General features: G+C 45.4%; 1 protein-coding gene and 1 long non-coding RNA gene across 2 annotated transcripts in view; one reads left to right on the plus strand and one right to left on the minus strand.

The window, feature by feature from the left end:
* Window positions 1–1,401: 1,401 nt before the first annotated feature.
* LOC127690810 (beta-microseminoprotein-like) lies at window positions 1,402–12,523 on the minus strand. The gene is made up of 4 exons (XM_052190316.1): window positions 12,389–12,523; window positions 11,391–11,496; window positions 9,063–9,165; window positions 1,402–1,531 (listed from the first exon to the last, which is right to left on the minus strand). Exons 1-4 carry the CDS (start codon window positions 12,521–12,523, stop codon window positions 1,402–1,404), a joined length of 474 nt encoding a protein of 157 aa, XP_052046276.1.
* Window positions 12,524–15,796: 3,273 nt separating this feature from the next.
* The window catches only part of LOC127690594 (uncharacterized), a 33,747-nt gene continuing 32,240 nt past the window's right edge, over window positions 15,797–17,303 (plus strand). Inside the window, exon 1 of the long non-coding RNA XR_007979168.1 lies at window positions 15,797–15,908. This is a non-coding gene — a long non-coding RNA (uncharacterized LOC127690594). The remainder of the gene's footprint in view (window positions 15,909–17,303) is intronic.

The following is a 17,303-nucleotide window of genomic DNA, read 5'->3' on the forward strand; positions in this document are numbered from 1 at the left end:
GCAGTTAAAAGCACTCACTGTTCTTGCAGAGGAGCCAGTTTTGGCTCCCAGCACCTACATGATAGCTCACAGCCATCCATAACCCCTGGTTCCCATGCCTTCTGACCTCCGAGGGCACCAGGCATACACACAGTACAGATGTATACACGCAGGCAAAAACGTCATGCAAATAAAGAAAATAAAATCTTTTTTCCTTCTGGTGGTTTGAGTAAGAATGGCCCTCTTAGGCTCACATGCCTGAATGCTTACTGATGAGGAAATGGCTCTATTTAGGTGAGTGTCCTTGTTGGGGAAGGTGTGGCTTTCTGAGAGGAAGTACATCACTGGGGGTTGGCTTTGAGGCTCCAGACACCCAAGCCAGGCCCAGTGGCTTACTCCTTCTTCCTGCTGCCTGTGGATCTGGATGGAGTACTGAGCTCTGTCTGCCTGCCTGCCACCACACTCCCTGTCATGATGATCAGAGACTAAGCCTCTGAAACTGTAAAGAAGCCCCAGTTAAACGCTTCCTTTTATAAGAGTCACCATGGTCATAGTGTCCCTTCACATAATAAAACAATGACAAAGACAAGGCTGATGGGCTTTATAACTTAGGAAAACCATGCTACATTTTAAAAGAATATTGAGTAAATAAATGTCAGAATTAATGCTACAGTTTCAAGTCAGAGTATTTTAATGTGGTCTGTATACTGCACATAACTGAGCTAGGCCCCACCAACCACAGAAGTCTGGCCACTGAGTTCCCTGTTAGACTGCATGAGGTCTAGAGAGCCTTTTCTTGGTGTCTCTAAACTGTTCTAATCTTATGCAAACACAGGTTGGTGTGGGGACTCAGTAAAGAGGGGGTACCTAAGTAAGTGGGAGGAAGGATAAAAGAAAGTACCAGGGGCAGAGAAGAAGTCTGGTTTCATCATGAACACACATGCTTTTTCTCACTGCAAACCAGAAACAGATGGTTGTGAGCCACCATGTGGTTGCGGGGAATTTAACTTAGGACCTCTGGAAGAACAGTAGGTGCTCTTAACTGATGAGCCATCTCTCCAGCCTGAACTAGAAACAGAATACTGGTAGAAGAGCCTGACATAGCAGAAGTGGTGGAAATGGATGTGGGCCCCATAGGAGAGCACACGGTGTGAGACCCGCTGGAGCACAGGGTAGATGCTGTAACTGGTGCCTGGTATTGTTGGGTGGATTTGTTTGGTTGTATAACATGCCTTAAGCTAATATGAATATGATTGGCAAACTTATTTATTTGTTTGTTTGTTTATTATTTATTTGAGTTTTTCGAGACATCTTGCCTCTGCCTTGTGAGTGCTAGGTCACCTCTTTACAAGTCTGTAATTGGTAATTTAAATAATACAAGGTTCAAGTGTTGATCCACTTTCAGGCCCACAAGAAGCACATTTACATTATCCAGCCATTGACTCGACAGGTCTTTCCTGGGTTCTTCTGTTCCACCACTCTATAGGTGCAGTTCTCTGGGTAGAAATGTTTCTCACACTTTTCTTTGTCATAGCCCACAGGCCTAGCAATGCTGTCAATGAGACAAGATGACATGTTAGAAGTGGAGGGAACATTATTCACCCACCCTGCTGCTCAGACCTGCTCTGCAAGAAGCAGATAACACAAATCCCTGTCGCCTGCAATGTAAGTGCATCACTTGCCTAGAAGCCCCAAGTGTACATGATAGGCATTTGTACCCATCTGTGCTATAGAGTCACAGAACCAATTCCTAAAAAGTGTCCTACATTCTACCCTGCATACACTGGGAAGTTCTGATAGGCCAGAGGCAGGGCTAGACCACTCTGGGACAGGAAAGCTTATACTAAATAATACCCTTGCCCTTCCTACCATCCCTGTCCATGGAGTGGCCATTGATAATGGTGCTAGACTGTGTTGAAAGAGAAGGGTTAGCTGGGCGGTGGTGGCGCACGCCTGTAATCCCAGCACTTGGGAGGCAGAGGCAGGCGGATTTCTGAGTTCGAGGCCAGACTGGTCTACAGAGTGATTTCCAGGACAGCCAGGGCTATACAGAGAAACCCTGTCTCGAAAAAACCAAATCCAGAGAGAGAGAGAGAGAGAGAGAGAGAGAGAGAAGGGTTGTACCAGCCCTGTGTGGTATCTAGTTAGAGGAGAAGCTCTCTCAGCCAACAGGGGCAGAGAGCCATCCCAGACCAGGATCATAGATCCCAGGGGGAAACTACAAGAAACAGAGCATCATGGGAAAACCTACCTGCATATGCAGGGGCACACACGATTTTAGGAGTCAGTGCCCTCAAAGTCCATTTGTAGGCTTGGGACTTAAATTGCCCTGCCAGAGCAAGACATGGTGGCATGCAGCTATAATCACAGCACTTGGAGGTAGAGGCAGGAAGATTACAAGTTTAAGACCAGCCTCAGCTACATAGTGATTTTGAGGCCAGTCTAGAAACCTTGTCTCGGAAAGCAAAACTCTGGGCTACAGAAATTATGTCCGTGGTTAAAAGCAATTTCTATTCTTTCAAGGGTTAGGAGTTTGACTCTCAGCTCCCATTGATGCCTATAACTCCAGCTCCAGGGAGTCAACACCTTCTTCTGGCTTTCGCAGGTAATTGCATCTCTGTGCAGACATTCACATAGACAATACACATAAATAAATACTTCAGAGAGACATGGGCAGGAGTTTGCCTCACAGTTGACCAGGACACTGGACACCCAGCCCAAGCCTGCATGGTTCAAACCCATGGGAACATTGTCTTCAGAGAGGAAGCCCCCAGTGACATGTAATATTCTGGTTAGATTCTTTGTAAGGCTAACAGCAGGTTACTTGTAGTATATAATATTTTGAAGACATTTGATGAACTAGATGGTACCAATGCTGAAATATAAATTCGGTAAAAAAAAAAAAAAGAAAAGAGCACCAAATTGTAATATAAGCAGTAATGGTGGTACACACCTCTAATCCCAATACATCAGAGAAGGAAGCAGGGACTTTACCAGATCAAGGGCAGTCTAAGTATATAGTATATAATGAGACCTGTCTCAAAAAAATCTTTGAAGTCTAATTTAATTTGCAAAGTAAGTTTGACATTTAGTCGTAGAAGGAAAAAACATATAAAAAGAAAGAAAAATAAATTATTATTTTTCTTGATCATTTCTTCATTATTTTGATTTGATCAATTTCAAAATGGAGACCATAAGAGTGGCAGCCCTTACCTGTCTGCCCAGGGAGCTCTCTCTGACTCAGCAAACCCACAGCCATGTTCAGAAGGGATGAGTTGCTATGAGAACTGAGTGACATTCTGAACATGAATTCATCACCCCAATAGATATTTTAGATCTTCTCTTTGTTTGGCCTATACAGTGAGTCTGACATCGGCAAGTACATGGTGAGGCTCAAATGCCCTTTTCTCTTTCCCTCTGTAACACCTGTCCCATCTGGCACTGCTCCACCCTTTGGAAATGTGCCTATTTGTCAATTCTGTTCCACACTAGTTTCTGGAATTGCCTAAACTCCTATCCAATCTTCGGGCCGGTTGTTCTTAAAGAGCTATTTATTTATTTTATGCATGAGTACACTGTCACTCTTCTTCAGACACACCAGAAGAGGGCATCAGATCTCATTACAGATGGTTGTGAGCCACCATGTGGTTGCTGGGATTTGAACTCAGGACCTCTGGAAGAGCAGTCGGTGCTCTTAACCTCTGAGCCACCTCTCCAGCCTGGGCCGGTTGTTCTTATAAACTTCATTTTTCTACACAATTTGCAGATTTGGATTAAACTTTCTATGTAGGAAATATCTGGACACTTTGCACCCTGTACCGATGCTGCCTGGATGTCTTAATTTGTTCTCTTAGCTTCTTGTTAAAGGGAACTTCAGTTGGAATGGATGGCCCATGGCTTTAACATCCAGTTTCTCTGCTCCGGCAATAATTTCTTTATCAGTGAGTCAATTATGCACTCTCATTTGTAATCACAGGTTTTTCTACCTGTGCCCAAGGTCCCCAAAATAACAACTCTGAGACTTTATTTATGAATAAATGCTTAGGCCACAAGCCTGGGCTTTTCCCGATAGCTCATAACTGAATTAACCAATTAAACTCGTCTTAGTTCTGCCTCGTGGTTCCTTACCTCTCCTTCAGTTTCACGCTTCCTGTTTCCTCAGCATTTGGGGCAAATCTCCTTTCCTGCCTGACTCTACCCAGAAGTCCTCTCTCCCTGTCAGAACGTCCACCTCCCTGCTTCCTGCCTCAGCTATAGGCCATGAGCCTTTTATTGACACACATCACACAAAAGATTCTCTGGAAACTTCTTTCTTTCTCTTAACAAAACCAAACAGGCTGTTGGCCCACTCACTTCTGAATCCTCAACACTGCTGAGGTCAGAAGCACTCATCCCTTCTTCCTTGGCTGTCTCCTTCCCCTTCCACAGTGTGTGGCCGACTGATTCCCCTGAGTGGTGAGTTGTGTCTCACTGTGGTGTGCAAATGGTTTTCCCCACCGAGGCTGTTAGCGTATTGTTTGTGGGCTGTTTCCCCAGTACTGGTGGGTCCAATGGCTGCAAAACTGCTTGCTTTCATTAAATAGAGAGATAAACCTGCCAGGTGGTGGTGGCACATGCCTTTAATCCCAGCACTTGGGAGGCAGAGGCAGGCAGATTTCTGAGTTTGAGGCCAGCCTGGTCTACAGAGTGAGTTCTAGGACAGCCAGGGCTACACAGAGAAACCCTGTCTTAAAAATACCCAAAAGAAAAAAAAAGAAAAAGAAAAAAATCTATTATGTCAATGCTGACGATCTGGGGACACTTAGTTACTATAGAGATCTGTTTGCCATTTGAAGAAGGAATGGTTCACTAGTCCTTAACCTGAAGGGCTTCAACCACACTCCAGGGTCACAGACAGAGTTAGATATCTGAAGACACACACAAAAATTCAAGATTCAGCTGTGACCCCTGGTGACCAGCCAGCTCAATACCTGGGAGCCTGCTGGCGCAGTCCATCTGTCAGCCTACTTCTCAGTTGGATCTTTCTCTTGATTGACTTTACATTTACCATGAGACATGCTTAGTACATGCATGCAGAACTTTTGAGACACATAACTTTAGCAGAACTCAAACACTTTGCTTAAAGTTCTAGGTCTGTCCAAGGTACTTGGTAAAGTTCAGATTCAGAGGCAAGTTTGGGAAATGCTCCAACTCACAGTGCCTCTGCTGAGTGGGCATAAACACACAGTGAGACCCTGGGTTTAATCCCAGCACTGCTAAGACAAAAAGAAACTCAGCTGGCCAAAGAAGATGAACTGTCAGAAGCTTGAGGGGCTAGTGTGGCCTCAGCTGCAGATGCGTTGTCATCCATTTATTCAAACACTAGACCTTGAGCATACACAACAATCCAGCAGAAACCATCTGCACAACCCCAGGCCTGCCCTAGCCTTGACTTCCACAGTGAAGCAGCACAGGGTTAGCACACAAGGCACCCAGAAGGTCATCCTCACACCACACATCTCTTCCCTCTTCCTCACTCAGGCCGCACCTGCTGTTCCAAACAGGTAAGGTCTAGGCTACAGAGACCACCAGACCAGCCTGAAGAGCAGATCACTGGATAAACTCAGTCCTCTCTAGGAACCTGTGTGGGATGGAGATTTAAGAATCAAGATGATAGCCAAGCTTAAAAAAAAAAAAAACTTGAAATCAGGAAAGAAACTCAGCTGGAAGCAAGCAACTGCCCAGGAATGGGTGGGTGAGTGTGCAGATGGAAACCGCCCCAGGATGGTGTGCACACAGTAGGATGCTAGGAGCCTGGGAAGAAAGGCTACACCAAGGATGTGGCAGCATGCATGGACTTGAGGAAATTCTATGCTGTGTGAAGAAGAGTGGTCTTCAGAGGACTAACCCTGCGTGATGGAGTCTACATGCACCAGGTTTACAGCAGTCACACTCCTAAAAGACAGCAGCGAGTGCTCATCTCCAGGGATGACGGAAGGCTCTGAGGAGTGCGTGGTGGAGGAATACAAAGTCTTAGATTTTTATTTAGTTGAAGTTTGAGTTCATTCACTTCAATTTTTTTATTTTTTATTTAACATTTATTTATTATTATATGTAGGTACACTGTAGCTGTCTTCTGACACACCAGAAGAGGGCATCAGATCACATTACAGATGGTCGTGAGCCACAACGTGGCTGCTGGGATTTGAATTTAGGACCTTCGGGAGAGCAGTCAGTGTTCTTACCCACTGAACCATCTCTCCATCCCAATTTTTTTTTTTTTTATTTTTACACTTGATCTTAGCCAAAAGGCCAAGAAGCAATATTTTTTTTTTATTTTAAATTTTTAATTTTATGATGGAGAACTTACTATGTTCCCAAATCTGACTTAAACTTCCTCTGCTCAAGGCTGGGTGGTGGTACACAACTTTAAACCAGCACATGGGAGCCAGAGGCAGGCGCATCTCTGAATTGAAGGCCATCCAGGTCTGCACAACATATTCCAGGTCAGCTAGAGCTACGCACCAAGCTTCTATCAAAACAAAACATCAAATTTCTGAACTCAAGTGGCACTCCTATCTCAGCTTCCCTGGTTGCTAAGAGGACAGTTAGGTACAGCTCCAGATGAAAAGCCACTAACGATGGCTAGGTCACACAACATGTAAATATGTTTAATGTAATTGAAATGTGTGCCCAAAGTGGCAAATTACACTATATATATAAAACCATGAGAAACTGGACTGAAAACTTGCCGTACTCCTCTCCAAGGTCTAAAGTAGATCATACTGCAGACCCTGGTGCTGGTTATAGCTCAGTGCAGTCACTATAGTAACTGCGTCCTCTGTGGGGGATGTTGGTAATGGACAGAGCTGGGCATGTGGGGCCAAGGAGTATATCAGAAACCTCTGGACCTAGGCTTAAGTTTCCTGTAAATCTAAAATTGTTCTTTGTGTTGGAGATACAACTGGTTTAGCAAGCATGAAGTCCTGGGTTCAATCCTCAGCATGTGTGTGCCCCGGTGATCAGTCCATCACCTATGCAGGTGATCTCATGTGAACTTTCTCCCAGTTTTAACTGGTCACTAAAGGTTAGAGCAGTGGAGGGGAAAGGTGGGACTGGAAGTTTGAGAATGGAGGCAGGTAGATGGGGAGAGGCAGACAAGAGGGTGAGGAGAGAGGACAGAGGAAGAGGAGGAGGAAGATGCAGTGGATCAGAACCACGTGGCCAGACAAACCACAAGTAGCAAAGGGTCTTATAGCTGGAGAATAAGTTAGTATAGTGTTAGATCTGCCCAATCTAGCTTATAGCTTGTAATTATAATAACTGGATTGTGTGTTTTTTTATAAGGGCTAATTAGGGTTGGAAATCCCAGCAATAGTCACCCAAGGGCATGTTCTCTCTCTCTTTCTCTTTCTGTCTGTCTGTTTGTCTGTGTGTGTGTGTGTGTGTGTGTGTGTGTGTCTGTCTGTCTGTCTGTCTGTCTGTCTCTCTCTCTCTCTCTCTCTCACACACACACACACACACACACAAGAAAAGAACATAAGAACCCAGTGGCTATACTGTCCTGAAAACAAGCAAACAACAATAAAAAGAGGGCCACTGAGCTGGCTGCATAGGTAAAGCACTTACCTTGTAAACCTGGCAGCGTGAGTTCAACTGCTGGAGCAAAGGTGGCAGGTAAGATTGTACTACTGGCATTGTCCTCTGACCTCCACGCACACTTACCATAGATATACACACACACCCCCCACTAAAATGTAAAACTCCGCAGGGCTGTACCTCAGTTGGTGGAGTGCTTGCCAGAAGGCATGAAGCCCTGAGTTCAATTGCCAGCACTGCATAAAACAGTGTTATGGTGACCTGTGCCTGAAATCCCAGGGTTTGGGAGATGGAAGAAAGAGGGTTTAAGATCCCTGCATTTACATAATAATTTTGTGAGGCCAGCCAGGGATACTCAAAACCTCTTCACAAAACAAACAACAAAACCACTGGCACCATGGCACTCCTACAGTCCCAGTGTGGGAGCAAGCTGTGCCCTGCTCTGCCTTAGGGCACATTACACAACACAGTGCTTCTGAGGCCATGCTGTGCTGTGGAAGACTCCATTTCATAAGCCACGTTTCATTTACTTTGTGATGAGAGGAAGGGACAGGATGACTTTGCACGTGTAAATTTTCCTGTGTAAGCACCACCATCTGCCCAGCACTACCCACAAGGTGCACTCTGCTGAACAACTTAAAAATGAAAAGGATTCTATCCCAGGGGCTCACACACTGTGGGGAGAGAGAGAGCTGAGTGCAGAGAGTGGTCCTCTGACTCCACGTACGCCACTCCCTCTACAGCACACACATGCGTGCACTCACTAATAAGGTTTGTTGTGGGGAAGGACTGAATGAGAACTCCTGACCTTTCCCAGAGCCTTCAGCTCTCTCAGTCCCTGCTGTAAAGTGGCTGACACCCATGGACCAATCTGGGTCCATCTAGACCAGCTCTGAATTTAGCCGCATGGCTTCTGTAGTCTAACTGCTCAGCTGGGGGCTCAACCTGACCCTGAAGTTCCGCTCTAGCTGCACCTCCAGCGGATTCTCTTTGTATCTCTACCATATTTCTGCCTGCCTGCCTGCTACTCCTTGTCAACACTTCCCACACTGCTGCCTTGCCAGCGTTTATGGCCAGTTTGTAATCTACGTATATAGATTTCCTGTGTTATGTGTAACGTGTGATCTGAGAGTTAATGATAGTAATTAAAGTTGAAATTTACAAAAAATATTCATTTGCCAGTGACTAGCTACCTGCCCCCAATCCAAACACACACACACACACATACACAAATGTAATTTATATTATAAAAAATCAGTGTAGCTTATGAATTTGCTGTTATTCAATAGGTTCCTATGGATAAAACACAAACCTGTCTGTCTATGCTTCTCACACAATGCACACATCACAGACAGTCAGCAAGATCAACTGAGCCCCGGAATGCGATGGCAGAGCCACCAAAGACGTTGTCTCAGAACCAAACATTAAACTAAACTGAACAAAACGAAGCAGAAGTTCCCAAGAGTGGCTCTCTGGGATGGGCCAAAGCAGAGGTTGAGGCTTACATGCTACAGCAGCTGATTGAGTTTTTGTCACAGGAACACCTTGCACACTTCTTCTTCCAGGTAGTGTTGAGGAAATGCTTGTCACCATCAGCATCAATGCATTCTAAAAGAATGCAAATCCCAGAGTCACACAACAGGAACAAAGTTTGTCAGTCAGAACTACTGCCTTGTGACCATAAGCAATTGTTACAGTGTCAGAAAGAGCCAATGCTTTTGTATTCAAAAGGGCTAGTGTCCTGCACACTACAGTCTGGTAGTCCTTGCCTGTGATAACATACTTTATTTATGTATTTATTTACTTATTGATTGATTGATTGATTTTGAGACAAGGCATTGCTAGCCTTGGCTAGCCTGGAACTCACTGTGTAGACCAGGTTGACCTCAAACTCATAGATTGTCTCTGCTAGGATTTAAGGTCTGAGCTACCACGCCCAGTGTTCTGATAATGTTTCTTAAGCAAGCTTAAATCCTTCTAGATTTTATTTCAGAACAGACATTGGAGAATGAATAAAACCTTCCATTTGGACCTAGTAGTCATTAGGGAGTTACTGGCAGCTGTTTTCTCTGGTTGTCCTGAATAAACCCCTCACTTCTCTCCTGGTATAGCTTTGTGTCAGCAATTCTCAAGGCTAGGTGCACATGGGAAGCACTGTAGGTACTTAAAAATCACACACAGACTGGAGTGCAGCTCAGGGGTAGACTGTGTATTGAAAATGCACAAAGCCCTGGATTCAATCTCCAGCACCTAAATAAACAAACAAACCTTGTGTGCCTGATCCCCACCAAAGACCAATAAGATCAGAAACTCTGGGTGGAGCCCAGACTGCCTTGTTTACTCTGGGGTATTTTGTAGGGAGGGAGGCCTGTAGCACGTATTCCAAGTGGGTATTGAACTCCCTGTGCGTTTTTCTTTTAAATATTTTTAAAGATTTGTTAATTTATTATATGTAAGTACACTGTGGCTATCTTCAGAAACTCCAGAAGAGGGTGTCAGATCTCATCACAGATGTTTGTGAGCCACCATGTGGTTGCTGGGATTTGAACTCAGGACTTTAGAAGAGCATTCAGTGCTCTTAACGGCTGAGCCATCTCTCAAGCCCTCCCTATATGCTTTAAAAATATTTGCTTTTATTTTATTTATATGAATGTTTCTCCTGTGTTTATGTAAGGTTGTATTCTATCTACAGAGACCAGAAGATGGCACCAGATGTGCTGGAGCTGGAATTACCAAGAGTTGTGATACCGTCATGTGCGTGTGGGAACTGAACGGGTCCTCTATAAGAGTATCCAGTGCTCTTTACCACTAAGCCAGGCCCGGCATGGACTCTTAGTCCTCCTGTCTCTGCCTCCCGAGTGCAGGGATTACAAGGACGCGTCATCACAATTGCTCTCTGCAGTGCTGGGATTGAATGCAGTGCCTCACACATACTAGGCAGCGTTCTACCAAGAGAGCTGCATCGCCAGCCCTCTGCCTTAGTTGTTAACATGTCTGTCCAGGGAAAGGATTGCTGCCTTAGGTCCCAGTGTGCTTGAAGGGCAGCATGAGCTGCACCAGACACCACCCTTTCCTGTGTGTGTGTGTGTGTGTGTGTGTGTGTGCACAGATCCTATAGTTTAGATTTGTCCTGGGCTAAGGCATATGGCCTTGCCATTGTCATACTTAGTTTTAGCTGTCAACTTGATACAGACTCAGGCCATCTGAGAAACACTTTCAGGGTCTTGCTTGAGTTTTCCCACCTGACTTCTCTCAACAAGGGACCTAGGAGTGAAATGCAAATAAGACCTTTTCCTCCCCTAAATTTATTTTGGTTATGGTATTTCATCATAGCAGCAGAATGAAGCTAGCACAGTATTAAAGTGTTTCTTTAGTATGTATGAGACACTCCAGGACCACTCATACCACATACACAGACACACACATACACAGACACACACAAATAAACACACACACACACACACACACACACAGATGTTCCACATTTAAATAAGATTACAGGGATGATCATGTACGTTGAATTTTGAATGCAGCTTCTTATCCCTGATTGCATGTGAAAGTCAGAGAGTGTTTGATGGTTATCTCCAGCCCCTAGAGATTCCCATTCAGCTGTTCCTCAATGGGGCCTGACTGTGCTAAGCTTTGAAGCTCTCTGGGTAATCTCATCTAGCTAGAATTGAGAAGAACATTTGTACTGTTTCTGTATCTGCCTGATTTCCTTTTCTAGTGCATATTCCAATACTTCTCTATCTGCCCTATGTACTAGATCATATCTACAGTTCATATCTACCAGGTTGGAATGGTATTAAAAATACTGGAAAACCAGGACTTACCATCAGATGTTTGGTTTGGAAGTCTCTGAAGCTTTTCTATAGTGCATTGTGCTTTGCATGCTACGACCAGGGTGGCAAGGAATAGGAGGCTACCCAGCCAAGCTTTCTGCAATGCAGAGAAAGGGTGGGATTGAGGAATGAGCAGCGACTTCTGAAGGCCATTCTTCACTGAGTGTCCTACAAGATCCCTGCTGAACTCTAGCATGAAGAGCAGAGTAGAGAGCAACCGCCGGGATCCACAGCCGAGCACTCAGAGACTAAGGTGTAAATTAGTCACAAAGAAAGAAAAATCTTGGGCAGGAGAGATGGCTTAGCAGTTAAGAGCACTGAATGCTCTTCCAGAGGACCTGAGTTCAATTCCCAGCAACCACATGGTGGCTCACAACCATCTGTAATGGGATCGGATGCCCTCTTCTGGTGTGTCTGTGTACTCATATACATAAAATAACTAAATCTAAGAAAAGAAAGAAAAGAAAAGAAAAGAAAAATCTTAGGAAGGTTTGTAAGGAGGTAAAATTAAAAATAAAAAATTTTCATGAAGCTGGGTGGTGGTGGCCCACACTTTTAATCCCAGCACTTGAAAGTCAGAGGCAGGCAAATCTCTGAGTTTGAGGACAGCCTCCTCTACAGAGTGAGTTCCAGAATAGCCAGAGCTACACTGAGAATCTCCCCCCGCCTCTCTTTTATTAAAGAATTATTTATTATATGTAAGTACATTGTAGCTGTCTTCAGATATTCCAGAAGAGGGTGACAGATCTTGTTACAGATGGTTGTAAGCCACTATGTGGTTCTTGGGATTGAAACTCAGGACCTTTGGAAGAACAGTCAGTGCTCTTAATCACTGATCTATTTCTCCAGCCCAAACCCTTCTCAAAAAAACAAAACAAAACAACAAAACTCTCCCCCAACAACAACAATAACATTAACATGAACCCAGAGGCAAGCAAAGTCCTGCTGGAGCTAAGTTTACAGGAGATGTGACAGGGAACTTAGTTTACCTTCAGAGTGAACACAAGGCCATGTGACCAGGAACTTTGGATGTAGGCACTGGGATACAGAACCTCCAGGGCCAGCCACCCTTCTGCTCTGAAGAGGGTTTGGAATCCACAGTCCCCAAGTAGCAAATTGCACATGTCATCTTTTTGAGAGGAACTAAATAAATGCACACAGTATAGTGCGGCACTCTTGGGGTCCTTTTAAAACAGAGGGTAAAGGCTGACAGCACAGCAAGTGCTAGAGGAGGGGGAATAGTTCAGTTGGTGGAGGGTTTGCCTAGAAAGCACAAAACCATGGATTCAAATCCCACTAACACATAAAGCCAGAATTCCCGTGGCTCTGTAAACCCAAAATAAGACTCATATTGTTGTTAAGAAGCCGCATTGGTATACATTGTTATTAAGTCTCTACACAGTGCAAGAATGAGTTTCCTAAGTCTAATGCATCCTGCACACCATTTCAGCCTGAACTGAACTTGTGACCCTGTGATGTATGCCCAGCCTTTGCCTTGCTAAACTCCTGAACCTGTGACACATGGTGGCCTTTGTGCCTTACAAAAGTGTGTCTTCTCAGATAACTTCATGCCTCCCCTTCCACGTGATGTATCCTTACACTTATCTACCCGGGGCAGCCTGAGTCCATTGTCCCCCCCCTCCTCTGTCCAAGTGCTAACAGCCAGTTATCTGGACAGTTGTTTTCTATCAACTCTAGACCTTCCCATAAAAGGGACCTCAAAAGCCAGTGAGGGGCTGCTCTCTGAAGTCCTGACTGTGGGAGAGGCAGCCAGCTGGACATTTCTAAATATGGCTTCTGCTAATCAGACAGTTGTGAAATTGTTTGTTTGTTTGTTTTAAGGACTAACAGCACATGCCACTAAACCCAGAACTCCAGAGAGTTTTAGAAGCAAGAGGACCATAGTACAAGATCATCCTAGCAACACAGCCTGGGTTACACAGTCCTGTCTCAAAAAAGCTTAACCATGGAGAGGTGTTTCCTGCTATGGTTTCTTTCTGATGGAAAAATAAAAACCTAAATGAATAACATAGAGAAGGCATGAAAAAATAAAGACTTGTTACTGGAAAATCGGCATTGTCTTCAACGTGGGGGTGGTGGTGGAGGGGACGTTGAAGAATGGTTTTTAAGCGGACAGGACTGAAGTGCATTGGAAGTAGTCAGCGGCAGAGGAGGAAGCAGCTCAATGCCCACTGAGTCACCCTTGCTGCACACTCTGAAGACACTTGTCTGCACTGGGAGCAGTTCTCCTGCCCCAGGCCCTATGCCCCTCAGCAGCTAAAATGTCTACCCACCCCAGTGCAGCTCCACATTCCTGTGACCATTCATTTGTAGCAGAGTTCACTGGGCTGGAGCTGCCTGTTGTGGGTCTGGGTATAGGAAGGATTATGCTGGGAGCCTCTTCACTGGCTGCAGTGGGACCGTTCTGCAGCAGCTTTTTTGTACTGTCCTGGCTTCTTCAGGGAGACCTGGGGCTGTTCTGCCAGGCGCTGGTCCTTCTTGCCCCCGAGACATGAGAAAGCCATCTCTACCTCGCAGTTTCTCCTGTATCCCCACAGATACAGTTCTTCTCTTTCTATGCTACTCAGATAGTGTTAGGAAAGTGGCCGGTTGCTGGAAGTGTGACCGGAAGCCATATTCTGTGTTAAGAGCATTTCAATTTGTTTCTTTAAAGACTCACAGGTTAAATTGTACAGTAAGATCATTAAGTAATTATAGAAAATGTAGTTTAAAGATAAAAGAGATTTAGGTGTTTAAATACCTAAATAAATGAAGCTAAGAAAATATCAAAATTTGGAAAACAATATCTGAAATACTTTCAGTGTAATAATAAAAAACATAAAGTCTTAGTAGAAAAGTAGCAAAGGCAATAAAGGGACAACACACACACATGCACACACTTATACACAAACACACACACACACACTCAAGCATGCACACACTTATTCACACAAGACCCTGAAGACAGAGAAGGATCAATAAAAACTGGAAATTCAACTTAACCTAACGTGAGATAAGTATGAGTGTAGAAGAAGACAGACCACACTATTTAGAATCCACAGAGGAAAGCAGGCCCCTGCATGTTACCATAGAGACAGTGGCTGTGGAGCAACGGGAAAGTGTTACTTAAGGCCACTCACACTTTGGAATTCACATTTTCACTTCTAACACAACCCTGAGAACAGCACAGAGGGGAAGACAGACTCCTGACAAGGTAGCTCAGCTCACTGAGGATGGAAAACCATGAGAAAGGGCTGACTGAGAACACAGTGACTTCCAATAAAGAACAACAGAACCCACACTAGACAAACACTGCTGAACTAAAAATGAGAGGAGAGAGGCAGGTGCCAGGGATCTGCTATGCATCTGGAGATGAAACTCTGCAGGCCGCACAATGGCCTAGGGGCTGCGATTCCTGTCACACAGACAGAGATGCAGCCCAGGCTACCTGATCTCATGTAGCACAGGCTAGCTTTGAACTCAGACAATACTCTTGCCCCAGCCTCCCAAATGCTGAGATGATCGTATGGGCCACCACAGCTGGCTAAGATGGCATTTTGTGACTGTGTGATTGTCTTCTTAGGCTCTATTCTTGTACAGTGCAATCATTGCACTCAAAACTCTAAAGAAAGTGTGAATCCTTCCAAAAGGAAGGAGTGAAAGACAGAGAAAGGAAAAGGAGAGGAAAGGAAAGGAAAGGAAAGGAAAGGAAAGGAAAGGAAAGGAAAGGAAAGGAAAGGAAAGGAAAGGAAAGGAAAGGAAAGGAAAGGAAAGGAAAGGAAAGAAGAAAGAGCCTGCTATGGTGGCTCTCTCTCTCCCTCCCTCCCTCCCTCCCTCCCTCCCTCCCTCCCTCCCTCCCTCCCTCCCTGCACTGGGAAGCAGTGACAGGGGGCTCACTTGAGTTTGATGCCTTCCTGGTCTACACAGTGACTATGGATGGCACAGCGAGACACCCGCACCCTTCCTGAGCAGTTTGGGGTAAAGCAGACTGGCAGTGTCTCCTGAATTGTGTCCCCTTTGTTAAGTACCTGTTTCTGGAAAGACAGCCTACTCTCCATACTGAGGGTCAAGGGTCTTCAGAAGCTGTGTCAGGGAAGGACTATCGCAGCTACCTGAGTTCACTCTGAGCCCTCATGGGAGGGGTGAGAGGAGGGGTCTGAGTGGAGACACGGAGGCCACCGCCCACCACTCTTTGACCACTAGCTCTGTCTGAGGAGGGTTTCACAGAGTACATTTGTCCTGAGGTAGCCAGGGTCCCTTGCTGAGGCCCTCTCCACCCTCATGTGGCCTCTTCCCCAGCTCCTGCTTCCTCCCTCCAGGCCTCCTGTGGGAAGCCCCTTTCATTCCCTGATTCTGGCTTATAGAAAAGACCCATTTTCAACTAAAGACAGAAAGGAGCCCTATGTATGAAATCAGTCCCCTACCATGGTGACAGAGCAGGACTCCTTACAGCCGAGGACCTCCAGCGAAGTCTTAGCAAGCGTGAGTACTGGCTCCCTATTTATACAGGTGAGAATGACCACTCGTGGATGTTCTTGGAATGATACTGTTCCAAGAACATATTGGGTATTTACTGAGGGCTGAACAGGAACTTCTCATTTTTCTTGCTTTATAAGTCTCTCGCATATTAAGTGTCTACCTTAATTATGTGTTTATCACTGGGATTTTCTAGGCAGTGGGGCCTCCTGACCTTTTTGGGGTATGTTCCTCACTGTTGACAAGTTGTTGTCCTTGGTGTGAGAGAGCAGACAGAGGAAGAACTTTCCCTCTGAGCCTCCCTCCTGCACTGGCAGGCTGCTAGGCAGCCCTCATGTTCTTTCCTGGTTCATGGACAAGAACTGAGGGCTCAGGGCATGACTCCCGGCAGTCAAGCGCTGAGGCATAAGGCTCGCCTATGGGTCAGCCTGGCTGGCTCCGGAGCTGAGGCCCGGGTGGTACTGGCCTTAGGGTCCAGGCTGGGAGAGTACATGAGCCATTTTCCACGGTGTGGATGAGTCACGCCCACCAGCCTAGCTGGCTGTTGACAAGCCACATGCTCAAATCTCTCAGCCTATCTCGTTCTCCTGAGTCTTTAGTCTTTTTTCTGTTTCCTCAAGAAGGCCTCCCTTTCTCTGTTCAATAGTGATTTCCTGTACAGGAACAGAATGGAGTTCCCTTGAATGATTAAAACTGGAAGTAATTTATAATCCAACAATCCCACTCAGAAAACATCTGCACTCCTGAAAGCTTACTGCAGTGCTGTTCACAATTGTCACGTGGTCAAGCCCCCTCTGTCCCCCTGATACATACACAAGGAAATAAGCAGCCAGAGAAGGGTGAACTTTGGGGCTGGGTGTAGCTCACACAGATTCAGTTCCTAGCATCCACATGGTGGCTAACAACCCTCCAAATCTTAAGTGCCAGGGGGATCTGATGCCCTATTCTGACCTCCACAGACACCAGACATGCACATGGTACACAGACACACATGCAGGCAAACACTCATACCTGTAAAAATACACAAATATATAAATGTTAGAGATGATTTTAAAAGAAAGATTCCCGTCCTGTTTCTGTAGGTTGGCATTCTGCTCACAGGCAGCATGAGCTTCCTTCGGAATTCAGTCCACATGTGCTCACTCTGTTCAGCACTGCATTATCCAGGAGTCCTGATCCCTGCCTGGACTACAGTGAGGGGCATAGAGTTCTGGGCTGGGAAACTCTAACAGTTATGCAGTGATTTCCCTGAAAGACTCCCTTTCCCTGTTCCCACAACTGCCTATTACCTGCTCCTCAGAATTGAGTAGGTTTTGGTCTCAGGTTACAGTGGTTTCTTCTCTGGCTTCACAGCACTTAGGGTTCTGTTCAGGTTTCATTTATTTGCTTGTTTGTCTGTTTGCCTATTTGTGTTGCCCCGCAATTCCT

The sequence above is a fragment of the Apodemus sylvaticus genome, chromosome 8, assembly GCF_947179515.1.
Source record: "Apodemus sylvaticus chromosome 8, mApoSyl1.1, whole genome shotgun sequence".
Lineage (NCBI taxonomy): Eukaryota > Metazoa > Chordata > Mammalia > Rodentia > Muridae > Apodemus > Apodemus sylvaticus.